The 16,451-nt window shown below is 48.2% G+C and overlaps 1 protein-coding gene across 1 annotated transcript in view; it reads right to left on the bottom strand.

Moving 5' to 3' along the window:
* prex2 (phosphatidylinositol-3,4,5-trisphosphate-dependent Rac exchange factor 2) overlaps window positions 1-16,451 on the bottom strand; it is a 117,212-nt gene extending 100,761 nt beyond the window's left edge. Inside the window, exon 1 of the mRNA XM_030348986.1 lies at window positions 15,856-16,451. Within this exon, the coding sequence (XP_030204846.1) occupies window positions 15,856-15,993 (138 nt within the window). The 5' untranslated portion in view covers window positions 15,994-16,451. The remainder of the gene's footprint in view (window positions 1-15,855) is intronic.

The raw sequence follows: 16,451 nt of genomic DNA, 5'->3' as shown, positions 1-16,451 counted from the left end.
TAAAGATGTACAACGCCGGCCTGAGACCCATTAGACAGGCTTCCTGAGACCTGGGATTCAAGGTTCGAGGGCTGAGTGATGACAACACATGGAACACATGGTCCTCGCTGCCCAGCCCCCTCGCCCCCACTCCCCATTCCCGTTTAGCGTCTGTTCCCGGTTAGCAGCGGACTTCATTGCGAGCTAATGGTCCCACTGAAAGGCTACGACCTCTACTCATCTCTTACACTGGAGCGTGAAAAGACATCTTTGGGGGGGGAGGATGGAAGTCCCGGGGTGTGTTGGGGGCGGACCAGGGGTTTGATTCCAGGCAGGGCGATACCGGGTTTGATTGAGCTGAAGTCAATGGTAGTTGCGTTAGATAAGGGGTATGAACAATTTGTTTTGTTGGCCATTTATTCTCTTTGTTTGCCATTAAAAATCCAACTCTGTTGCGGTGATAGTAAGCTGGGAAATGTTATTTAACAGCATGCTGTTCTATCATTCTACATGTATTAGTTTCAACTAAATTGACCCATTCAGCACACACACACACATACAAAAACATGCATGCACCCACAAAAGAACACTCACACACACACACACACACACACACACACACACACACACACACACACACACACACACACAAACATACTACACTACACTCTAACACGATTCTCGAGAACAAAATCCTCCTGATTACACCCGATGGAAAAGAGTTTCAGAAAAAACTGTTACGTCTGGCTACTTAAGGCCCAGGTATAATCACTCCACTTGCCTCCGCCGTGCAGTGGGCAGAGGAACAGACATTAAAACCACATTACAGCGCTCATTATTTCACACAGCAGATGGCTGTGAAGAACGACGTGGTCAAACCTCGGCATGAGGCTCTACCTGTCATCCGTCAGCCAACGAGGGGCTCCCAAGCTGTTGGCTCCAATAACTCAGAGGTGAGCTGAAGACACCCAGACTCCACCGCTAATGCTAACTGTTTTTGTAGCTCATTTCAAACGAATGCTAATGGATGAAGCCAGCTGCTTGAAACAAACGACAACTAACCCCAACGTGTTAAGTGTGCTCAAACCGTTGGTAATGGTTGGATGTAACATGTTGAAGCAGCGTGGGACAACTCGGGCCAGTATTTGTTGGGTCAGTGGTGAAGCACCAGAGAGGTAAGCAAAAAAGTCCTGCATACACTCGATAACGATTTTAACTTTACTTGACTACCAGTACTTTGTTACATAAAAAAGGGGTACAGTTGATAGTGCCACCAAAGTGTCTACCCTGCATGTTGGTGTTCCACCTCGTTCAAATAACGGTTGGGCAGTTGGCAAGAGAGAAGCAACCTCTCCGTCAAGCATTCAGGGACACCGCAACAAAACCATCGGCTGTTGGCTCCAGTAGGCGCTTGGCGAACGCGAACTCTGCGTCCCTTTTGCGTTTCGAGTGTTTTCGAGGAACCCTTTGGCTCGTAGGGACGGGGAAGTCACAAACACAGGCTCCAAAGTGCTGCCGTTTCCATGCCGACCGAACCCTCTACTGTAGGAGCGCAAGCTGGGCCAAGTCTAGTTCCTGAGAGGCTGAGTTAGAGGACATCTTGTGAATGGACATTGTGTAACTCTGTTACACCCCCCCTTCCCCACCCTCCCCTCTCACTGCTGCCCAAAGCATCCTTCAACCAAAGCGTTGGAGCGAGCATGGGGGAAAGCGCTGCCTGTGGACAGCATCTTCATCTGTAGCACTGTGCGTGGTTGGAGGAACAACAGAACTCCTTTCAGAAACACGGGGGCCACAAGCTTCCTGAACAAGGGAACTGACGTTATGTAACGGGAGGACAATGAGGAGGAACCCCGGACACTGCCAGACAAAGACAGCAATCAGACAGAATGGCAGATGGATATTTGCCATTAATGAACTCTGCATGTTTTCTGCCTTTTGCTTTGTGTGATTGCTTTGTGTATGTGTGTGTGTGTGTGTGTGTGTGTGTGTGTGTGTGTGTGTGTGTGTGTGTGTGTGTGTGTGTGTGTGTGTGTGTGTGTGTGTGTGTGTGTGTGTGTGTGTTTTTATTTGACTGACGTGGCACGTGTTGCACAGTGTGCATGTGCATTTGTGAGGTTGTGTGTATGCTGTGTGTGTGTATAATCGTGTGTACGTGTGTTTGTGTGTCTGGCGTAGAACATGTGCAATCTAGTGTGAATTTGTGTGCATGTGTGTGTGCCTGTGTGCGCGCGCGCGTGTGTGTGTGTGTGTGTGTGTGTGTGTGTGTGTGTGTGTGTGTGTGTGTGTGTGTGTGTGTGTGTGTGTGTGTGTGTGTGTGTGTGTGTGTGTGTGTGCATGCCTTTGTGTGTGCGTGCGAGCGTGTGTGTAAGCACGTGTGAATTATTTGCTCACTCAAAATTTAAGTTGAAGATCGCACGCATACACACGCTCATGAAAAAGGGGAGAAACTGTAGCAAGTTATTAAAGCATGTTTCTCATCAAGCCCCGCAGCACACACGCAAACACGCATCGAGAAGAGCACATTGCGAAAAAACTGGGAACGTAACCCCCATGCAGAGAGAGAGGAAAATCACAACCAAACGCACCCTATCCAATAAAACGATGCAACAAATTGCTTCAATTAAAAAAACGCCCAAAAAGAAACCCAGCGAGAACAGGCATCGCACGGGAGTAGTTACGGGAGTTGTACTTGTTAGCATTAAGTACAAAGCCGTAGCCCCGCAGACATCTGCTCAACGCGTTGAAGTCCAAACCGCCGGGGGAGCGGTCATGGGCAGGGGGGTGTGTTTGATGTATTACATTGATGTATTCAACATTTGCGATGTGTCTTGGACTGATCGCTCGGGGCAGGGAGATCAATGTCCCCACCGAGCATCTGAAAGCAAGCGGAGCTGCTTTTAAATGTCAAGAACATGAAATAAAGCGAGTATCAGAGCGGTGGTTTTTGCTTGTCGTTGACTGAGGTCTTGCAGGTCGCACCGGTCCAACAGTGAGCTGAAGAGCACGGCCTTTTGGGGAGAAGCACACTGCTTTGTGGAATTAAGAAGACAGCTGCACACCAAAACAAACAATAACACAACAAATCTACTTTGAACAGAGTCCCTAACACGTCATGCTATCCGAGCTTCTCTCAGTGTCATCCACAAACAAAAAAATATAGTCACTTTTTACAGAAAGAGGGCGAGAGGCTGTTGAGGGCCAGAGTTTCAGACAGAAAACAACAGCCGTTGCAGCGATCTGTTTCAATCAGGGCGAACCAGTAGACTGTGAGGGTATAATTAACAGGAGAGCTTGTTAGTGTGTGACAAATATAAAAAAAAACACTGTGCTGCCGGAGACAGGAAGACAAATGTAGTGCATTTAAATGTGTGTGTGTGTGTGTGTGTGTGTGTGTGTGTGTGTGTGTGTGTGTGTGTGTGTGTGTGTGTGTGTGTGTGTGTGTGTGTGTGTGTGTGTGTGTGTCTGTGTGTGTCTGTGTGTGTGTGGGCCTGTGTGTGCGTGTGTGCATGTATGCATGTATGGATGCATGTATGGATGTATGTATGGTTGTGTGTGCGTATGTGTGTGTGTGTGTGTGTGTGTGTGTGTGTGTGTGTGTGTGTGTGTGTGTGTGTGTGTGTGTGTGTGTGTGTGTGTGTGTGTGTGTGTGTGTGGGTGTCTGTCTGTGCGTGTGTGTGTATGTGTGTGTCTGTCTGTGCGTGTGTGTATGTATGTGTTTGTGTGTGTCTGTCTCTCTGTGCTTATGTATGCATATGTTTATGTGTGTGTGTGTTAAAATGTGAGTGGAGAAAGAAAGAAAGAAAGAAAGAAAGAAAGAAAGAAAGAAAGAAAGAAAGAAAGAAAGAAAGAAAGAAAGAACGAACGAACGAACGAACAAACAAAAGAACGAAAGAAAGAATAGCAGTTCTGAGTGAGTGAGTGAGTGAGTGAGTGAGTGAGTGATTGAGTGAGTGAGAGAGCGAGAGCGAGAGCGAGAGTGAGAGAGAGAGAGAGAGAGAGAGAGAGGAACAGGACGTGCCCTGCCCGAGAAAGTTACGAAAAATGGGGGAAGGTTCATCAGGAGCGACAGAGAGAGTCAGGTCTAAAAAAAAAAATCGGGGCCAAGGATATGAGGCTTGAACCGTACTTCCTGTCAGGAGAAACTACAGGAAGTACAACGCAAAGAGGCTGAATATACTGTAAAGAGACAGGCATGCACAAATCTGCACGTCTACAAATCCTCACGTGGAGAAAAACAACAAATCACACAGTCACACACAGTCATGGACATACACACACACACATAAAAACAGAAACACACACATACCCGGTATCACACACACACACACACACACACACACATGCTCAGACACACACGCACATATGCACACACAGTGTCACAAACACACACGCACACACGTACACACAGTGTCACACACACACACACGCACTGACGCACAAAACCACAAATACAGTGTCACACACACACACACACACACACACATATACACACACATTCTCGCTAGCAGCAGTTGCCATTCCCAAAGGTGTGCTGCCCGGAGAGGGAAGCCAACACCGAGCCAGGCGGAGGAACATCCGCAGACCCTAAGAAGAGCCTCTTTGTAGCGTCGCACCCTGCTGTCTTTAACACGTCCTGCCCGGTGACACCCACCAGACCCCGGGACTGATCGCAGAGCTGCACATGGCTGCCAGGGCCTGGGGGTCCGCTGTCTGGGGTCCCAGAGTCACTCCCATCCCCCCTTCCCCTTTTTCCAGAGCTCGGGGGGGAAAAAGATGTGTGCAGGAAGCAGACACTATAAATACGTAGGACGTCATTAGCGTTCATCTCGGGAGCGGGAAGAGGGTGTGTGCTCGTTTTGGGGGACTTTTGGATCGCATTAGAAGACACACAAGAGTTTATTGCACAGAGGGGCTTGCAACTTATACTGTGAAACATATGTAGTGGACATTATTAGTACTGAAGACGTACTATTTTCCCTTCCTCTCCACTTAATATTTTGAGACATTCAAGAAATTATGTTTGCATTATTATTTATTGTTATTATTGCGCCTATTCTCAGACCTGATGTGTGTCAAAATAAGTATTGTAGGAGAAGAAAAACCAAACTCTAAATTGTCCAGAAATCTTGAGGAATCCTTAAAAAACAAACAACAATTAATATAAATTCTGTTTCTCCAAACGACCCGAATACCTCGAATCACTGCGCAAACCGAAACAAATTGTCTAACGGTAATCGAATAGCCTATTAGATTGTACAACTCCAGCCATCATAGCGCCATAAACGGCATGCGTCTCCAACGTATTAGCGCAGCTATTCGGCTTGTGAAATTGGGTATTAAACAGCGTGACTGGCCTGGAGGAAATAGACATTGGCCTATAAAACCGAACATCAGCTCTTTTATTCTCTCCGCACGATGCGAGAGACAGGGAGGGAGAGAGAGCGAGAGCGAGAGCGAGAGAAAAGAGAGATAGAGAGAGCATGCGAGAGAGTGAGAGAGCGAGAGAGGGAGAGAGAGCGAGTGCGAGAGAGCGAAAGTGAGAGAGAAAGCGAGATTGTGAGAGAAAAAGACAGTACACAGCGATAGCGTGCCTTTCCCCCTGGCTGCGCCCTACACCAGCGCACGCCGGTGGAGTGCAACACGACTAATCAGAAGTGTCAGAGTCTTGATTTGGGGCCCTCCTGTGACCATGACTGTCACACGCTCCGGAGGACGGCTCCTTTGATTACCGCGCCCCGTGTCCCCCCCACCAGAACCCCCAGCCTGAGCAGTGGCAGCGCTCTGGGCAGGGCGAGGACGGGCCAGGGGCCACATGCTGGCCCCTGGCCCCCCTCCTCTCTATGGGATGACAGGGCCAGACACCGTCAATGGACGCCCAGGGGCTATGCCGAGTCTTGTCGTTTTGCCTCATCGTTTCTATAGCGACCGTCCTCCGGTTTTTATTGAAGGGGTTTCAATTGGAGCGATGGGACTGTAAACAAACTTCTTTGAGGAAAATGTTTGGCACCATATTTTTTGGAGCTTTCACCAATTGCAAAGGTAGTGCAGTTGTTTTTCAAAGCCCCCCGCGGACAACTCTGCCCCACTAAAATGCTGGTGCTGTAAGGACCGCCAGGAAAGGAGGGAGAAGGACTCCAAAGACCTCAGCGTCTGCAGAAGGCCGCTGATACAGGAGCCTTTGACCACACTTTGGCATACATTTGGAGGAAACGCTTTTTATTATTAAGCTGTACTACACACATACATATTTATATATATTCATGTTTTCTTTCAAAGACCGTACTCTTTTCAAGTTTGAGGCCATTCAATATTAGGAAACTCTGGTCGGAGTCGCTCATGCTCGCTCCGACGGTAAATTGAAAAGCAGAACCCCATAATCCACCAATTGTCAGCGGGTGGCTGTAGCGCGCTCCACGATGACAGAGCGGGACGCTTGCGGTCTCACAGATGGACCTTGTATTGCGGGGAGCGGTTCCAATGTTTACCCGTTCAAATCAAAAGGATCGTTCATGTCATGGTGCCAAGCTACGACTGCTGTGAAATGCTGGTGTGAGTGCTGCTGTTAGTCAGGTCATAACACTGGTCATTACTGTAGATATATTCTGCCTTTCAAATAACTCTCAGGGAAGAGCAAGGAGGGAGGGAAGGAAGGAAGGATGGAAGGATGGAAGGAAGGAAGGAAGGAAGGAAGGAAGGAAGGAAGGAAGGAAGGAAGGAAGGAAGGAAGGAAGGAAAGAAAGAAAGAAAGAAAGAAAGAAAGAAAGAAAGAAAGAAAGAAAGAAAGAAAGAAAGAAAGAAGGAAAAAACGAAAGAAAGAAAGAAAGAAAGAAAGAAAGAAAGAAAGAAAGAAAGAAAGAAAGAAAGAAAGAAAGAAAGAAAGACGGACCGACAGACGGACAGACAGACCGACAGACGGACAGACGGACAGACAGACCGACAGACGGACAGACGGACAGACGGACAGACGGTGAGAAAGACGGTGCATCTGTTGAGGAACAGAGGCAGGCCTGTGTCTGTGAAGCCATCAGGGCCTCTGTCTGCAGCACATCTCCGCCAAGCGTCTGATTCAGTTTGAGTTTGTGGAGTGCGGCAGAGTTTCCCCTTCATGTCTGCCTGTCACAGGGACCGCCGCATGGGACGCGGACGGCATGGAAAGTGTGAATATCAACCGGAGATTGGGACAGTAGTGTGTCTGGATGCTTTCAAAGGACAATTCATAAGCTGAAAGCTTATAACACAAAGGCAGCTGTGATATGGAGACTTTGAGATAATGTCTCTGAACTATGAAGTCTGTCATTTGGCCCTTTAGAGAAAAAAATACACAATCTGCTAAGCAACAGATGGGAGAACTAACTTTATGATTTGTTGGAACTTAGCGATTATTTATCTGGAACTCTACAGTGGCTAATTAAATAATAAATTGATTAATTAAAATAATGATGCTCACTTAAAAAATCTGCTATATCACTGCAGAACCAGACCTAATGATCTGGGCACTGCCTGTCTGCCTGCATGCCTGCCTGTCTGTCTGTCTTTGTGTGTGTGTTAATGCACACATGTATGTTTGTGTGCGTGTCGTGTGTGTGCATGTGTGAGTATGTGCGTGTTATTGCATGCATGCATGTTTGTGTGTGTGTGTGTGTGTGTGTGTGTGTGTGTGTGTGTGTGTGTGTGTGTGTGTGTGTGTGTGTGTGTGTGTGTGTGTGTGTGTGTGTGTGTGTGTGTGTGTGTGTGTGTGTGTGTGTGTCTGTTTGTCGTGTGTGTGTGTGTGTGTGTGTGCGTGTGTGAATCAGTGCTGGCATCGGAGCCTACCAGCCACAACACTGGGACCCTTGTGAGGATGCATTATTCAGACTGCTTCCCAAATTCCCAACAAGTGTGCACCGCTGGCCCACTCGTATGACATGTTACCGGGCAGCTGGCGCTGCCCTACGCCATAAGCCGGCCTTCTCTTCTGGCCAGGGGCTCCACACAGCTTCACCACTGCCTCAATAGATTCAATTAAATGTATGGGCTAACATAAGCTTTGTGTTTAGCCAATTAGTGTCTGTGTTGGGAAGTTGATACACAGGATTTACTCGGGATATATGTGTGTGTGTGTGTGTGTGTGTGTGTGTGTGTGTGTGTGTGTGTGTGTGTGTGTGTGTGTGTGTGTGTGTGTGTGTGTGTGTGTGTGTGTGTCAGTGTGTGTGTGTTTTGAAGCAGGACGTGCAGTACAATGTAAAGTCTGGGAGGTCCAGGAAGGAAGGAAATCCTGCACACAAAATGGCCACGCCGAGACGAAAAGAAAGGAACTCTGTTTGATTGTAAAGGCTACGAAATGGACTTCAGCGAACATTGTACACTGAGCATTGGGTAAACCTGTGGCCACATCTTGAGCACAAAATAAACAGTATTTTAAGTCTGTTGACAAGCTTTTTCGGAAACAATCTCTGAAACACTTGAACTAATCTTCGTACAAATGTCTCTTAATACCATTAAGATATTCCATCATAGTCCAAAAAGGGTATGCAATTCAATCAATTTGAGGTCTGCATGGAATGTGTCTCACTCTAAGAGGGTTCTCCCAATCAATGAAACTACTTTGGCATTCTGCTAAATAGTGAGGGGGCTGAAGGAAATTCTCATTCAGTCTTTGTAATTGAAATGGGACTCACAGAGGCAGATCACGCTGAAAGCTCATTGGAAAGGGATTCTAATGCGACAAACTAATCCAACTCAATCTGGCGCATTACACACGCGCTTAAACAGAATCACACAGCGCACCTTTCCTCGCACACTCATGCATTAAGCACATGCCCTGACATACACATGCACGCACACAACCGCACAGAAGAGCCCACCGAAACAGACACACAATCAGCCACGCGAATACAAACACCACCATCGCATGTGTAGGATGTGGACACACTCAACAGCTAGGCCACTGAATTAGGTGTCACAAAAACGACAACGGCAATTACATCCTCGTGAACAGGGTAGTATAAAAAGAAGTCTGTCTGCCGGTCGGAGTGTGTAATTAAAACACCAGCGAGAAATCCCTTCAGAGTTCACTTACTTAGGAACAGAGAAGACCTCTTTAGTCTTAAACACAGAGAGAGAGAGAGAGAGAGAGAGAGAGAGAGAGAGAGAGAGAGAGAGAGAGAGAGAGAGAGAGAGAGAGAGAGAGAGAGAGAGAGAGGGAGAGAGAGAGAGAGCTTTAATCTTTAGCGAGAGAGGGCTCTCTTCAGCCTTAAACAGAGAGAGAGCTCAGCTTCATTTCAACCAATTAAAAAGCCAATATGAGATTCTCCCGTTCTTCTAATTCTTCCTCATTTAACCTTTTGCACAGTTTCCTTCTGTCAAGTTGACACCATTTGTATCTCTCTCCCACATGTTCACACTCTGAAATCTACACCCACGATATGGATGGAAAGCCAATATATATTAGAGAGTGACCGGGATGAAACTGTGTTGATAAAGACTGCTCTAGAAAACCTCCAATCAGATACTCTCACTGTGTTCAGGTTAACGAGAAACAGGAGAAAAAGAAAAAGGTTAAATGAGCTATGGTCATTATCCTTTCTGCTTCATCAGTGTGGGAGAGTGTTGGTCTTTGAGGGGAGGGTGGAGGGGAGATGGGGGTGGGGGTTGGGGTGGTGTTGCATGGGTTGGGTTTGCTAAACTTGTTGGCAGCAAGGCGTTGAGAGTAATGGACAGAACATATGCAGCTACCTTAGGGAGGCAGGGGAGGAAATAAAAACAAAGAGAGAGGGAGGAGGGTGGGGGAGGGTGAAGGGGAGAAAGGGGGAGAGAGGCAGAGAAGAAATAAGGGGGTGGGGGGATAGACAGTGGTTCAAGCGCAACAACAACAAAAACAACAACATCATCAAAAGTGATTCAGCGGGTGCTTTTGTCCAAAATGTCCGACCAAATAATATGTGAGAGCTGTGCGGATGTGATTGGGTAGAGAGCTGCAGGGGAGAGAGGGAGCGTTAGATACAGTAGGTTGATGTGTTAGGGGCCATCTCAGTTCAGAGACCGAGAGGGTAATAGCAACCATGCCAGCAGAGGGTCGTGGGCTGGGGAGCCTGCAGCGTTCAATGCCGGCCTGTTGGAGGCAGCTGGGAGGGTTTGATTCATGGTCCCATTATCTCCAGCCATGTAGCCTGTGCACTGCAGACGCATGGGTCTGAAACTAAAAGGCATATTGTATAAGTGCATGTGGGAAAGGAGGCAGGCCCCCATGCACTGACTAATACTGTCCTGGGAAGGTTTCAGCAGTTGTAGGTCAGTATATAGGCTTTGTGTGTTGCTTGCTGTTGTTGTTGCTGTTGTTGTGGTGGGAGCCTGTGCAGTGTGTGTGTGTGCGTTCGTGCGTGCGTGCGTACGTGCGTGCGTGCGTGCGTGCGTGCGTGCGTGTGTATGTGTGTGATATTGCATGCGTATATGAATGAATCTGTTCACTCAACTGTCTGGTGTGTGTGTGTGCGCGCATTTGTGTGTGTTTGTGTGTGTGTGTGTGTGTGTGTGTGTGTGTGTGTGTGTGTGTGTGTGTGTGTGTGTGTGTGTGTGTGTGTGTGTGTGTGTGTGCGTGTGTGTGTGGGCATGTGCTTCTGCGCATGCATGTGCGTGTATGCATACATGTGTTTGCTCAGTCGCGTCGATCGTGTCTGTGTGAGTGTGGTGTGTGTGTGCATGCGTGTGTGAGTGAAAGTGTTCGCTCAGCTGTGTGTGTGTGTGTGTGTGTGTGTTTGCGTGCGTGCACCAGGACACGGCCCATGGTGAGCCCCTTACGGTTGTGTGTTTCCATCTGAACTGCGGCGGTCTTGAGATTACTAGACAGGAAAGGGAAGAGGACGGGACCCTTCAGGTCATCAACCCCCCCGCCCCCCCCCCCCACACACACACACACACACACACACACACACACTGAGGATACGGTCTACCCTCCCCTCTCCCCCAAGCCCCCAGCCTATGCAAACTCACCCCCTTCTGAGACCACCACCGGTAATGTATCAGAGGAAAAAGCAACCACACACACACACACACACATTTACACAAGAGACCTTAGCCTCAATGTAAACAATCACAAAACGATGACCAATTAAACACTGATACACACATCACAGAAACACACACACACACACACACACACACACACACACACGCACGCACACAGGGTTCTGACCAACCCCATGGGTTTTAGAGCAACTCTATTTTCGCTGCATTTAGCACAATTCCTCTGCTCTCTTTCCATCACCCTCATTTGACAGCTCCGAGGGATTTACTGCGACCACCAACACGTAAAGTCTCAGACGTGCTTCTGTACCAGCAGGTCTGTGGATATGAGCATGTTAAAGCCTCACAGACACGCACATGGGCTGGGTAGCATGTGACTAACATTTACTCCACACATAAAGTCATTTACTGGCAGGGAATTTTCCCTTTCAGACATTGCAATTCTCCTAGAGGTTCGAAACGGGTAGAACAACTTAGGGATACCCAGGGAGCTACTTCTAAAAGTATTTTTAAGGACCATTTTAAGGAGCATTAGTTTTCAGGAGTTTGTCTCGAAACCGAACATCTCTGGGTTCAAACACTGAATGTCTGTCATCTACTGGTAGGCTGAACCTGCTAAAATGCTGTACCGTGAGCTACTCCTTAATGACACATATCCAACTCACTGAGGATAAAAGAGTCTGCGACATGACTAAATAGTAATAGATTCTGCGTTTACCCAGAATAATACCCACCTCTGTGTCGCTAGGCAATGCAAATTACATGAATACTAGGTTACATTTACATGACTGTATGCTTCGTGAACACTACGGAATCATTACCATGTGATCCATGCAAATGATCCATACACGATATATTCATACATATGAATGTGTCAAAATAATTGATAAGAAACCAAAAACACAAGACAGCATGTGGAGGCAAGAACTAAATCGATATGCTATTTAATCCAGTGGGGTGGTAGACGGGGGATTTCGGACGCGAGGTCGGGTGTGATTTCACCGCGGGTTCAGGAAAGGAAAGTATCTGAGGGAACACTTGAGGCTCAGAGGAACCCTGGATCAAATATTAGCCAGAGCCATTTCTCCCCTCCAGAATCAGGCCATGGAAGGATTTTACCATCCCTCCCCTGGGCGCTTATCTCACACCTCGTTCTCTAAACCCTGCACTCGTTCCATCGGCGGTGTTGATGATGATAATGGCCGAGTCTCAGCGATGCTTTGCAGGTCGACACCGCAGGGAGATGAGATGGAGGAAGAAAAAGCCTCATGTGAAAAGTGTTCAGAGTATCTTGAGATTTGTTCCTCTCCGCGAGACATTTCTAAGAGTGAGTGTCATTTTGTTGGCCCGTGGCGGGCCAAGATAAACACCAGTGTCCGTCGGAGCCTTCTATCTCTGGCTGTAGTGGGCCATTATGTAAGATGGGCCTTGGAAATCTCGGCGACATTATCCCTGCAAGGTTTCCCTCTGCCTGACAAACCCCTGAAGAGGCACCGACTTAAACATCTCAGTGGCACCTGAAGAAAGTTCTGGGTAACTTTTCCCATCACTTTTACACCCAACTTTAAAACCCGGAGGGATATGCAGTGACATTTGCACAAAAAAAAAGGTATTTCCGACAAATCCTGTGCAGAGGTTATGTGAAACACCGGAAAGTACGGGGAGTATTCCAAAGGCCAACGGTGGCACCAATGATTGTGTTCCCTGTTTAGGGCTCTGTTTTGTTATGTTTCCCGCTACCTTAGAGGTGCGGTACGCGCCGTCCAATGAGGAGCGCTCTGAGCTCGGGTCCCGCAGATCAGCGGCAGAGATCTGCACTCCGGAGTTCACCTCCGGGGCCTCATTGTTCCCCAGCATTTCCTAAACCTCAGAGGAATTCCTCCTCCAGGAAATATTGGTTTACAAGAGACAGCACCGGGCCTATTCCCGAGTCCCACGTAGCAGGACCTCCACCCCCGCCGACAGCAGCAGCAGCACCACCTCCTCAACCCCCTTGGCTCCTTATCTGCAACCCCCTCCACCGCTGCAGCCGCCTTGCCCCCCGGTTGATAACCCCCGACCACCACCGCCATTCTGGCCATATCTCGTCTCCACCTCCTGCGGTTGTGCCCCCCCGTCCCGTCGCTATCCACCCGCCCCCCTTAGCAGGGGGCCAGGAGTTGTGGGGAGGCAGTTACAGCCTTCAAAAAATCCTCTAGGCCCATAGACACATACGCAGAGTAGCAGGAACCCACACACACACACACACACACACACACACACACTCACACACACACACACACAGTACGAGACAAGAAGCTCTTTGAGATCCGGAGTGGAACCCAGAAGACCTGCGGGCTTTGAAGGACGACCTCTCCACGACCTCTCGGCTGGAGAGCAGCTGAGGGCCGACTGAAGTGAGAGAGGTGGGATGAACAGGCGGAGGTGATGAGGACTTAAGAGTGTGTGTGTGTGTGTGTGTGTGTGTGTGTGTGTGTGTGTGTGTGTGTGTGTGTGTGTGTGTGTGTGTGTGTGTGTGTGTGTGTGTGTGTGTGTGTCTTTATGAGCAATAGAGAGAGAGCGAGAGAGAGAGCGAGAGAGCGAGAGAGAGAGAGAGAGAGAGAGAGAGAGAGAGAGAGAGAGAAAGCACAGCCCATGAATGGTTATTATATGTGCCTGTTTGATCAGATGAAAGCGATCGCTGTGACCTTTCGCACCGAGTGGGACTTTCTCTGGGGGCCTTTGATCTTACAGCGCGTCCCCCACTACGATGTTGGCCAGGACCTTCCAGATAATGACCGTTAGACGTCTGCCCGTCTGCCTGTCTGTCTCTCTGTCTGCCTCTGTTGTGTCTGTCTACGACCCGCGCTCTCTGCCAGCCTCTCCCTTTGTCCCTGGCTGCGGCTGTCCTACATCGGTGGCACGCAGCTAAATCCACAAACAATCTCTCCTTTGCTGTCCCCCAGATTCTAATCTGATGCTTCATCCAGCCCGGCCCGTGCACACATAGCCAGGCCCAGGGCAGACTAGCCTCTTTAAAGACCAATGCATTCTCACAATGAACCCCCTCTATTCCCCGCACCGCAAGGGTGCTCCTGCTGGGGGCTGGTGGTGTATGTGGGGGGGGGGGGTTTAGGCTATGAAACCCAACCGGGACAGAGGATCTCAGGCCCAGAAGAAGAAGAAGAAGATGAAGAAGAAGAAGATGAAGCCCCCGACCCCTGGTGCTGGACCTGCCGTGCCTCCATTCCATTGGAACCATCTGTGAAGCCATGGTGGTGTGTGTGAGGGAGAGAGAGTGTGTGTGTGTGTGTGTGTGTGTGTGTGTGTGTGTGTGTGTGTGTGTGTGTGTGTGTGTGTGTGTGTGTGTGTGTGTGTGTGTGTGTGTGTGTGTGTGTGTGTGTGTCTGAGAGGGAGAGAAAGAGAGAGTTTTTGTGTGTGTGTATGTGCGAGAGAGAGAGAGAGAGAGAGAGAGATAGAGGGAGAATGTATGTGTGTGTGTGTGTGTGTGTGTGTGTGTGTGTGTGTGTGTGTGTGTGTGTGTGTGTGTGTGTGTGTGTGTGTGTGTGTGTGTGTGTGTGTGTGTGTGTCAGTGTGTGCGTGTGTTTGGGTGTGTGTGTGTGTGTGTGTGCACGTGCGTGGATAAGGGGGTACAAGGGGAGAGGAATGCGGTACACATACATATGTGGTCCAGGAAATAGCTTTCTAAATGACACAAAACACAGCCAGTCCCCCCCCCCCCCCCCCCCCCAAGCCCCCCCTTCTACTGCAGCATTCCCACAACAGAACAGAAGAACCACTATCTTCTTCAAGGGGACATAGAAAAAAAAAAATACACACGCACAGGCTGATAGGTGATTCAAGGACTATATATATATATATATATATATATATATATATATATACATGTGTGTGTGTGACCATCAACTTGTCACTGATAAAATATATATAAAAAACATTTGATAACACATCCTGTGAACTGCTTGCGTCCTAATGTAGGAGTTTCATAACATGTTCAATGTTTCCATGTCGAAATGGAGTTGTTAGTTTGTTATCGCTAAGTGCCCCTCTTCGCTATCACGACATCTGTTGAAGGCCTATTATATTTATAATAACATTTGGGAGAGGGAGAAAACTGCATGATAGTGGCTGCACCGCTGACATGACATGGCTATACTGCAGTGTATAACCAAAGCTGTGGATAACCCAGAGCAGCCCCCCAGCGAATCAGTTATGGATATCTCTCCGCAGCTGTGCGCCAACTCGAATGGTTTTTATTTAAAGTCCACCTGTGCCATCTCTGGCAGCGATCTGCCTTTCGGGCACCTTGATTCACAGCTGGTGAAGGGACCCCATTGGGCGCCCCCCTTATGTGTGTAAGAAACGAGTTATTCTAAGCTGCAGGATTTTGGCGTCTCTGTTCATCGGGGCACTTACATCAATACGATCTGGTTGTATTTGTGTGTAACGTATACACAGACATACGGTTGATGCATGACACGGGTGAAATAGAAGGCAAGACATCCATTCATCAGTCAGCTATCCTATCTCCTCAAGGCCATTTAAATTTCACACTTTTATTTGAAATATCAATTGCACTTTGCTGTAGTAGCCTGTAGTTCAGTGTGGTTTGTGTTTAGTATGTTAAACTCATCGCAGGGACTCGAACCTGCAGCAGCAGCCTCCTGTTAGGTTGGCATTGTTGTGCAGCACAGTGGAGCAGGTCTCGGGAAGCTCTTTATGCTCTGTGCATACTAAGTAGGCGAGTGGATGTTTTTTTTTTGTTTTGATGCTGCTGCCATTCCTGCAGAGGAGCGACGTGATGCTTAAGGTTTTTTTTCCCTCTAGGCAAAAGTATTAAAAATATATAAATAAAATACATGTTGCACTCACCGATAAGAACTCAAGCGTCCCGACATAGTCCCGTTCGGTCTGCAGGAGTTCATTCAAAACACAAACTCGCAATCGGAGCTGTTTCTCCAAGTCTTTCCCGCTTTCAGCCCTGTGTTCACTTTTGTTTTCTTCCGTCATGTTAAAGCGAGGGATGAACAAAAAATGGGGAAATGTGTCCTGCGGCACTTCTAACTTTCTACAAAGCGATCATCAGAGTTAAAATGACAAGTAGTGTCAGGTTATAGCGGCATGGTTGAAAATGAATGAGAGCAGCGGTCACTGCTGTAATCTACTGCAGTTCAAATCCACGAGAAACTCCTGGAACACTGGAGGAAAAGGGAAAAGTTGAATGAAAACTCCAAAAGTAGCTACAGGTTACACGACAAGGGGTGTGATGGTGTTTCACACGACTGAGAGTCCTCCTGTAAAACAACGGTTTTCTGGACACCAGTCAGAAATCTAGATCCACATGACTCCCAAATCCCTCATCCTAATCCTGCCTCCTTCCAGCCTACAATGGGGAGAGGGAGAGGGGCAGGGGGAGCCAAGTGTGGGGAGAGCCGTGCAGTGGTAGGCGACCACCACCTCTGTCCAAT

Source organism: Gadus morhua, chromosome 23 (assembly GCF_902167405.1).
Source record: "Gadus morhua chromosome 23, gadMor3.0, whole genome shotgun sequence".
In the NCBI taxonomy this organism is placed as follows: domain Eukaryota; kingdom Metazoa; phylum Chordata; class Actinopteri; order Gadiformes; family Gadidae; genus Gadus; species Gadus morhua.
Note: the sequence above shows the minus strand (reverse complement) of the source record. Positions and strands in the feature narration are given on the sequence as shown.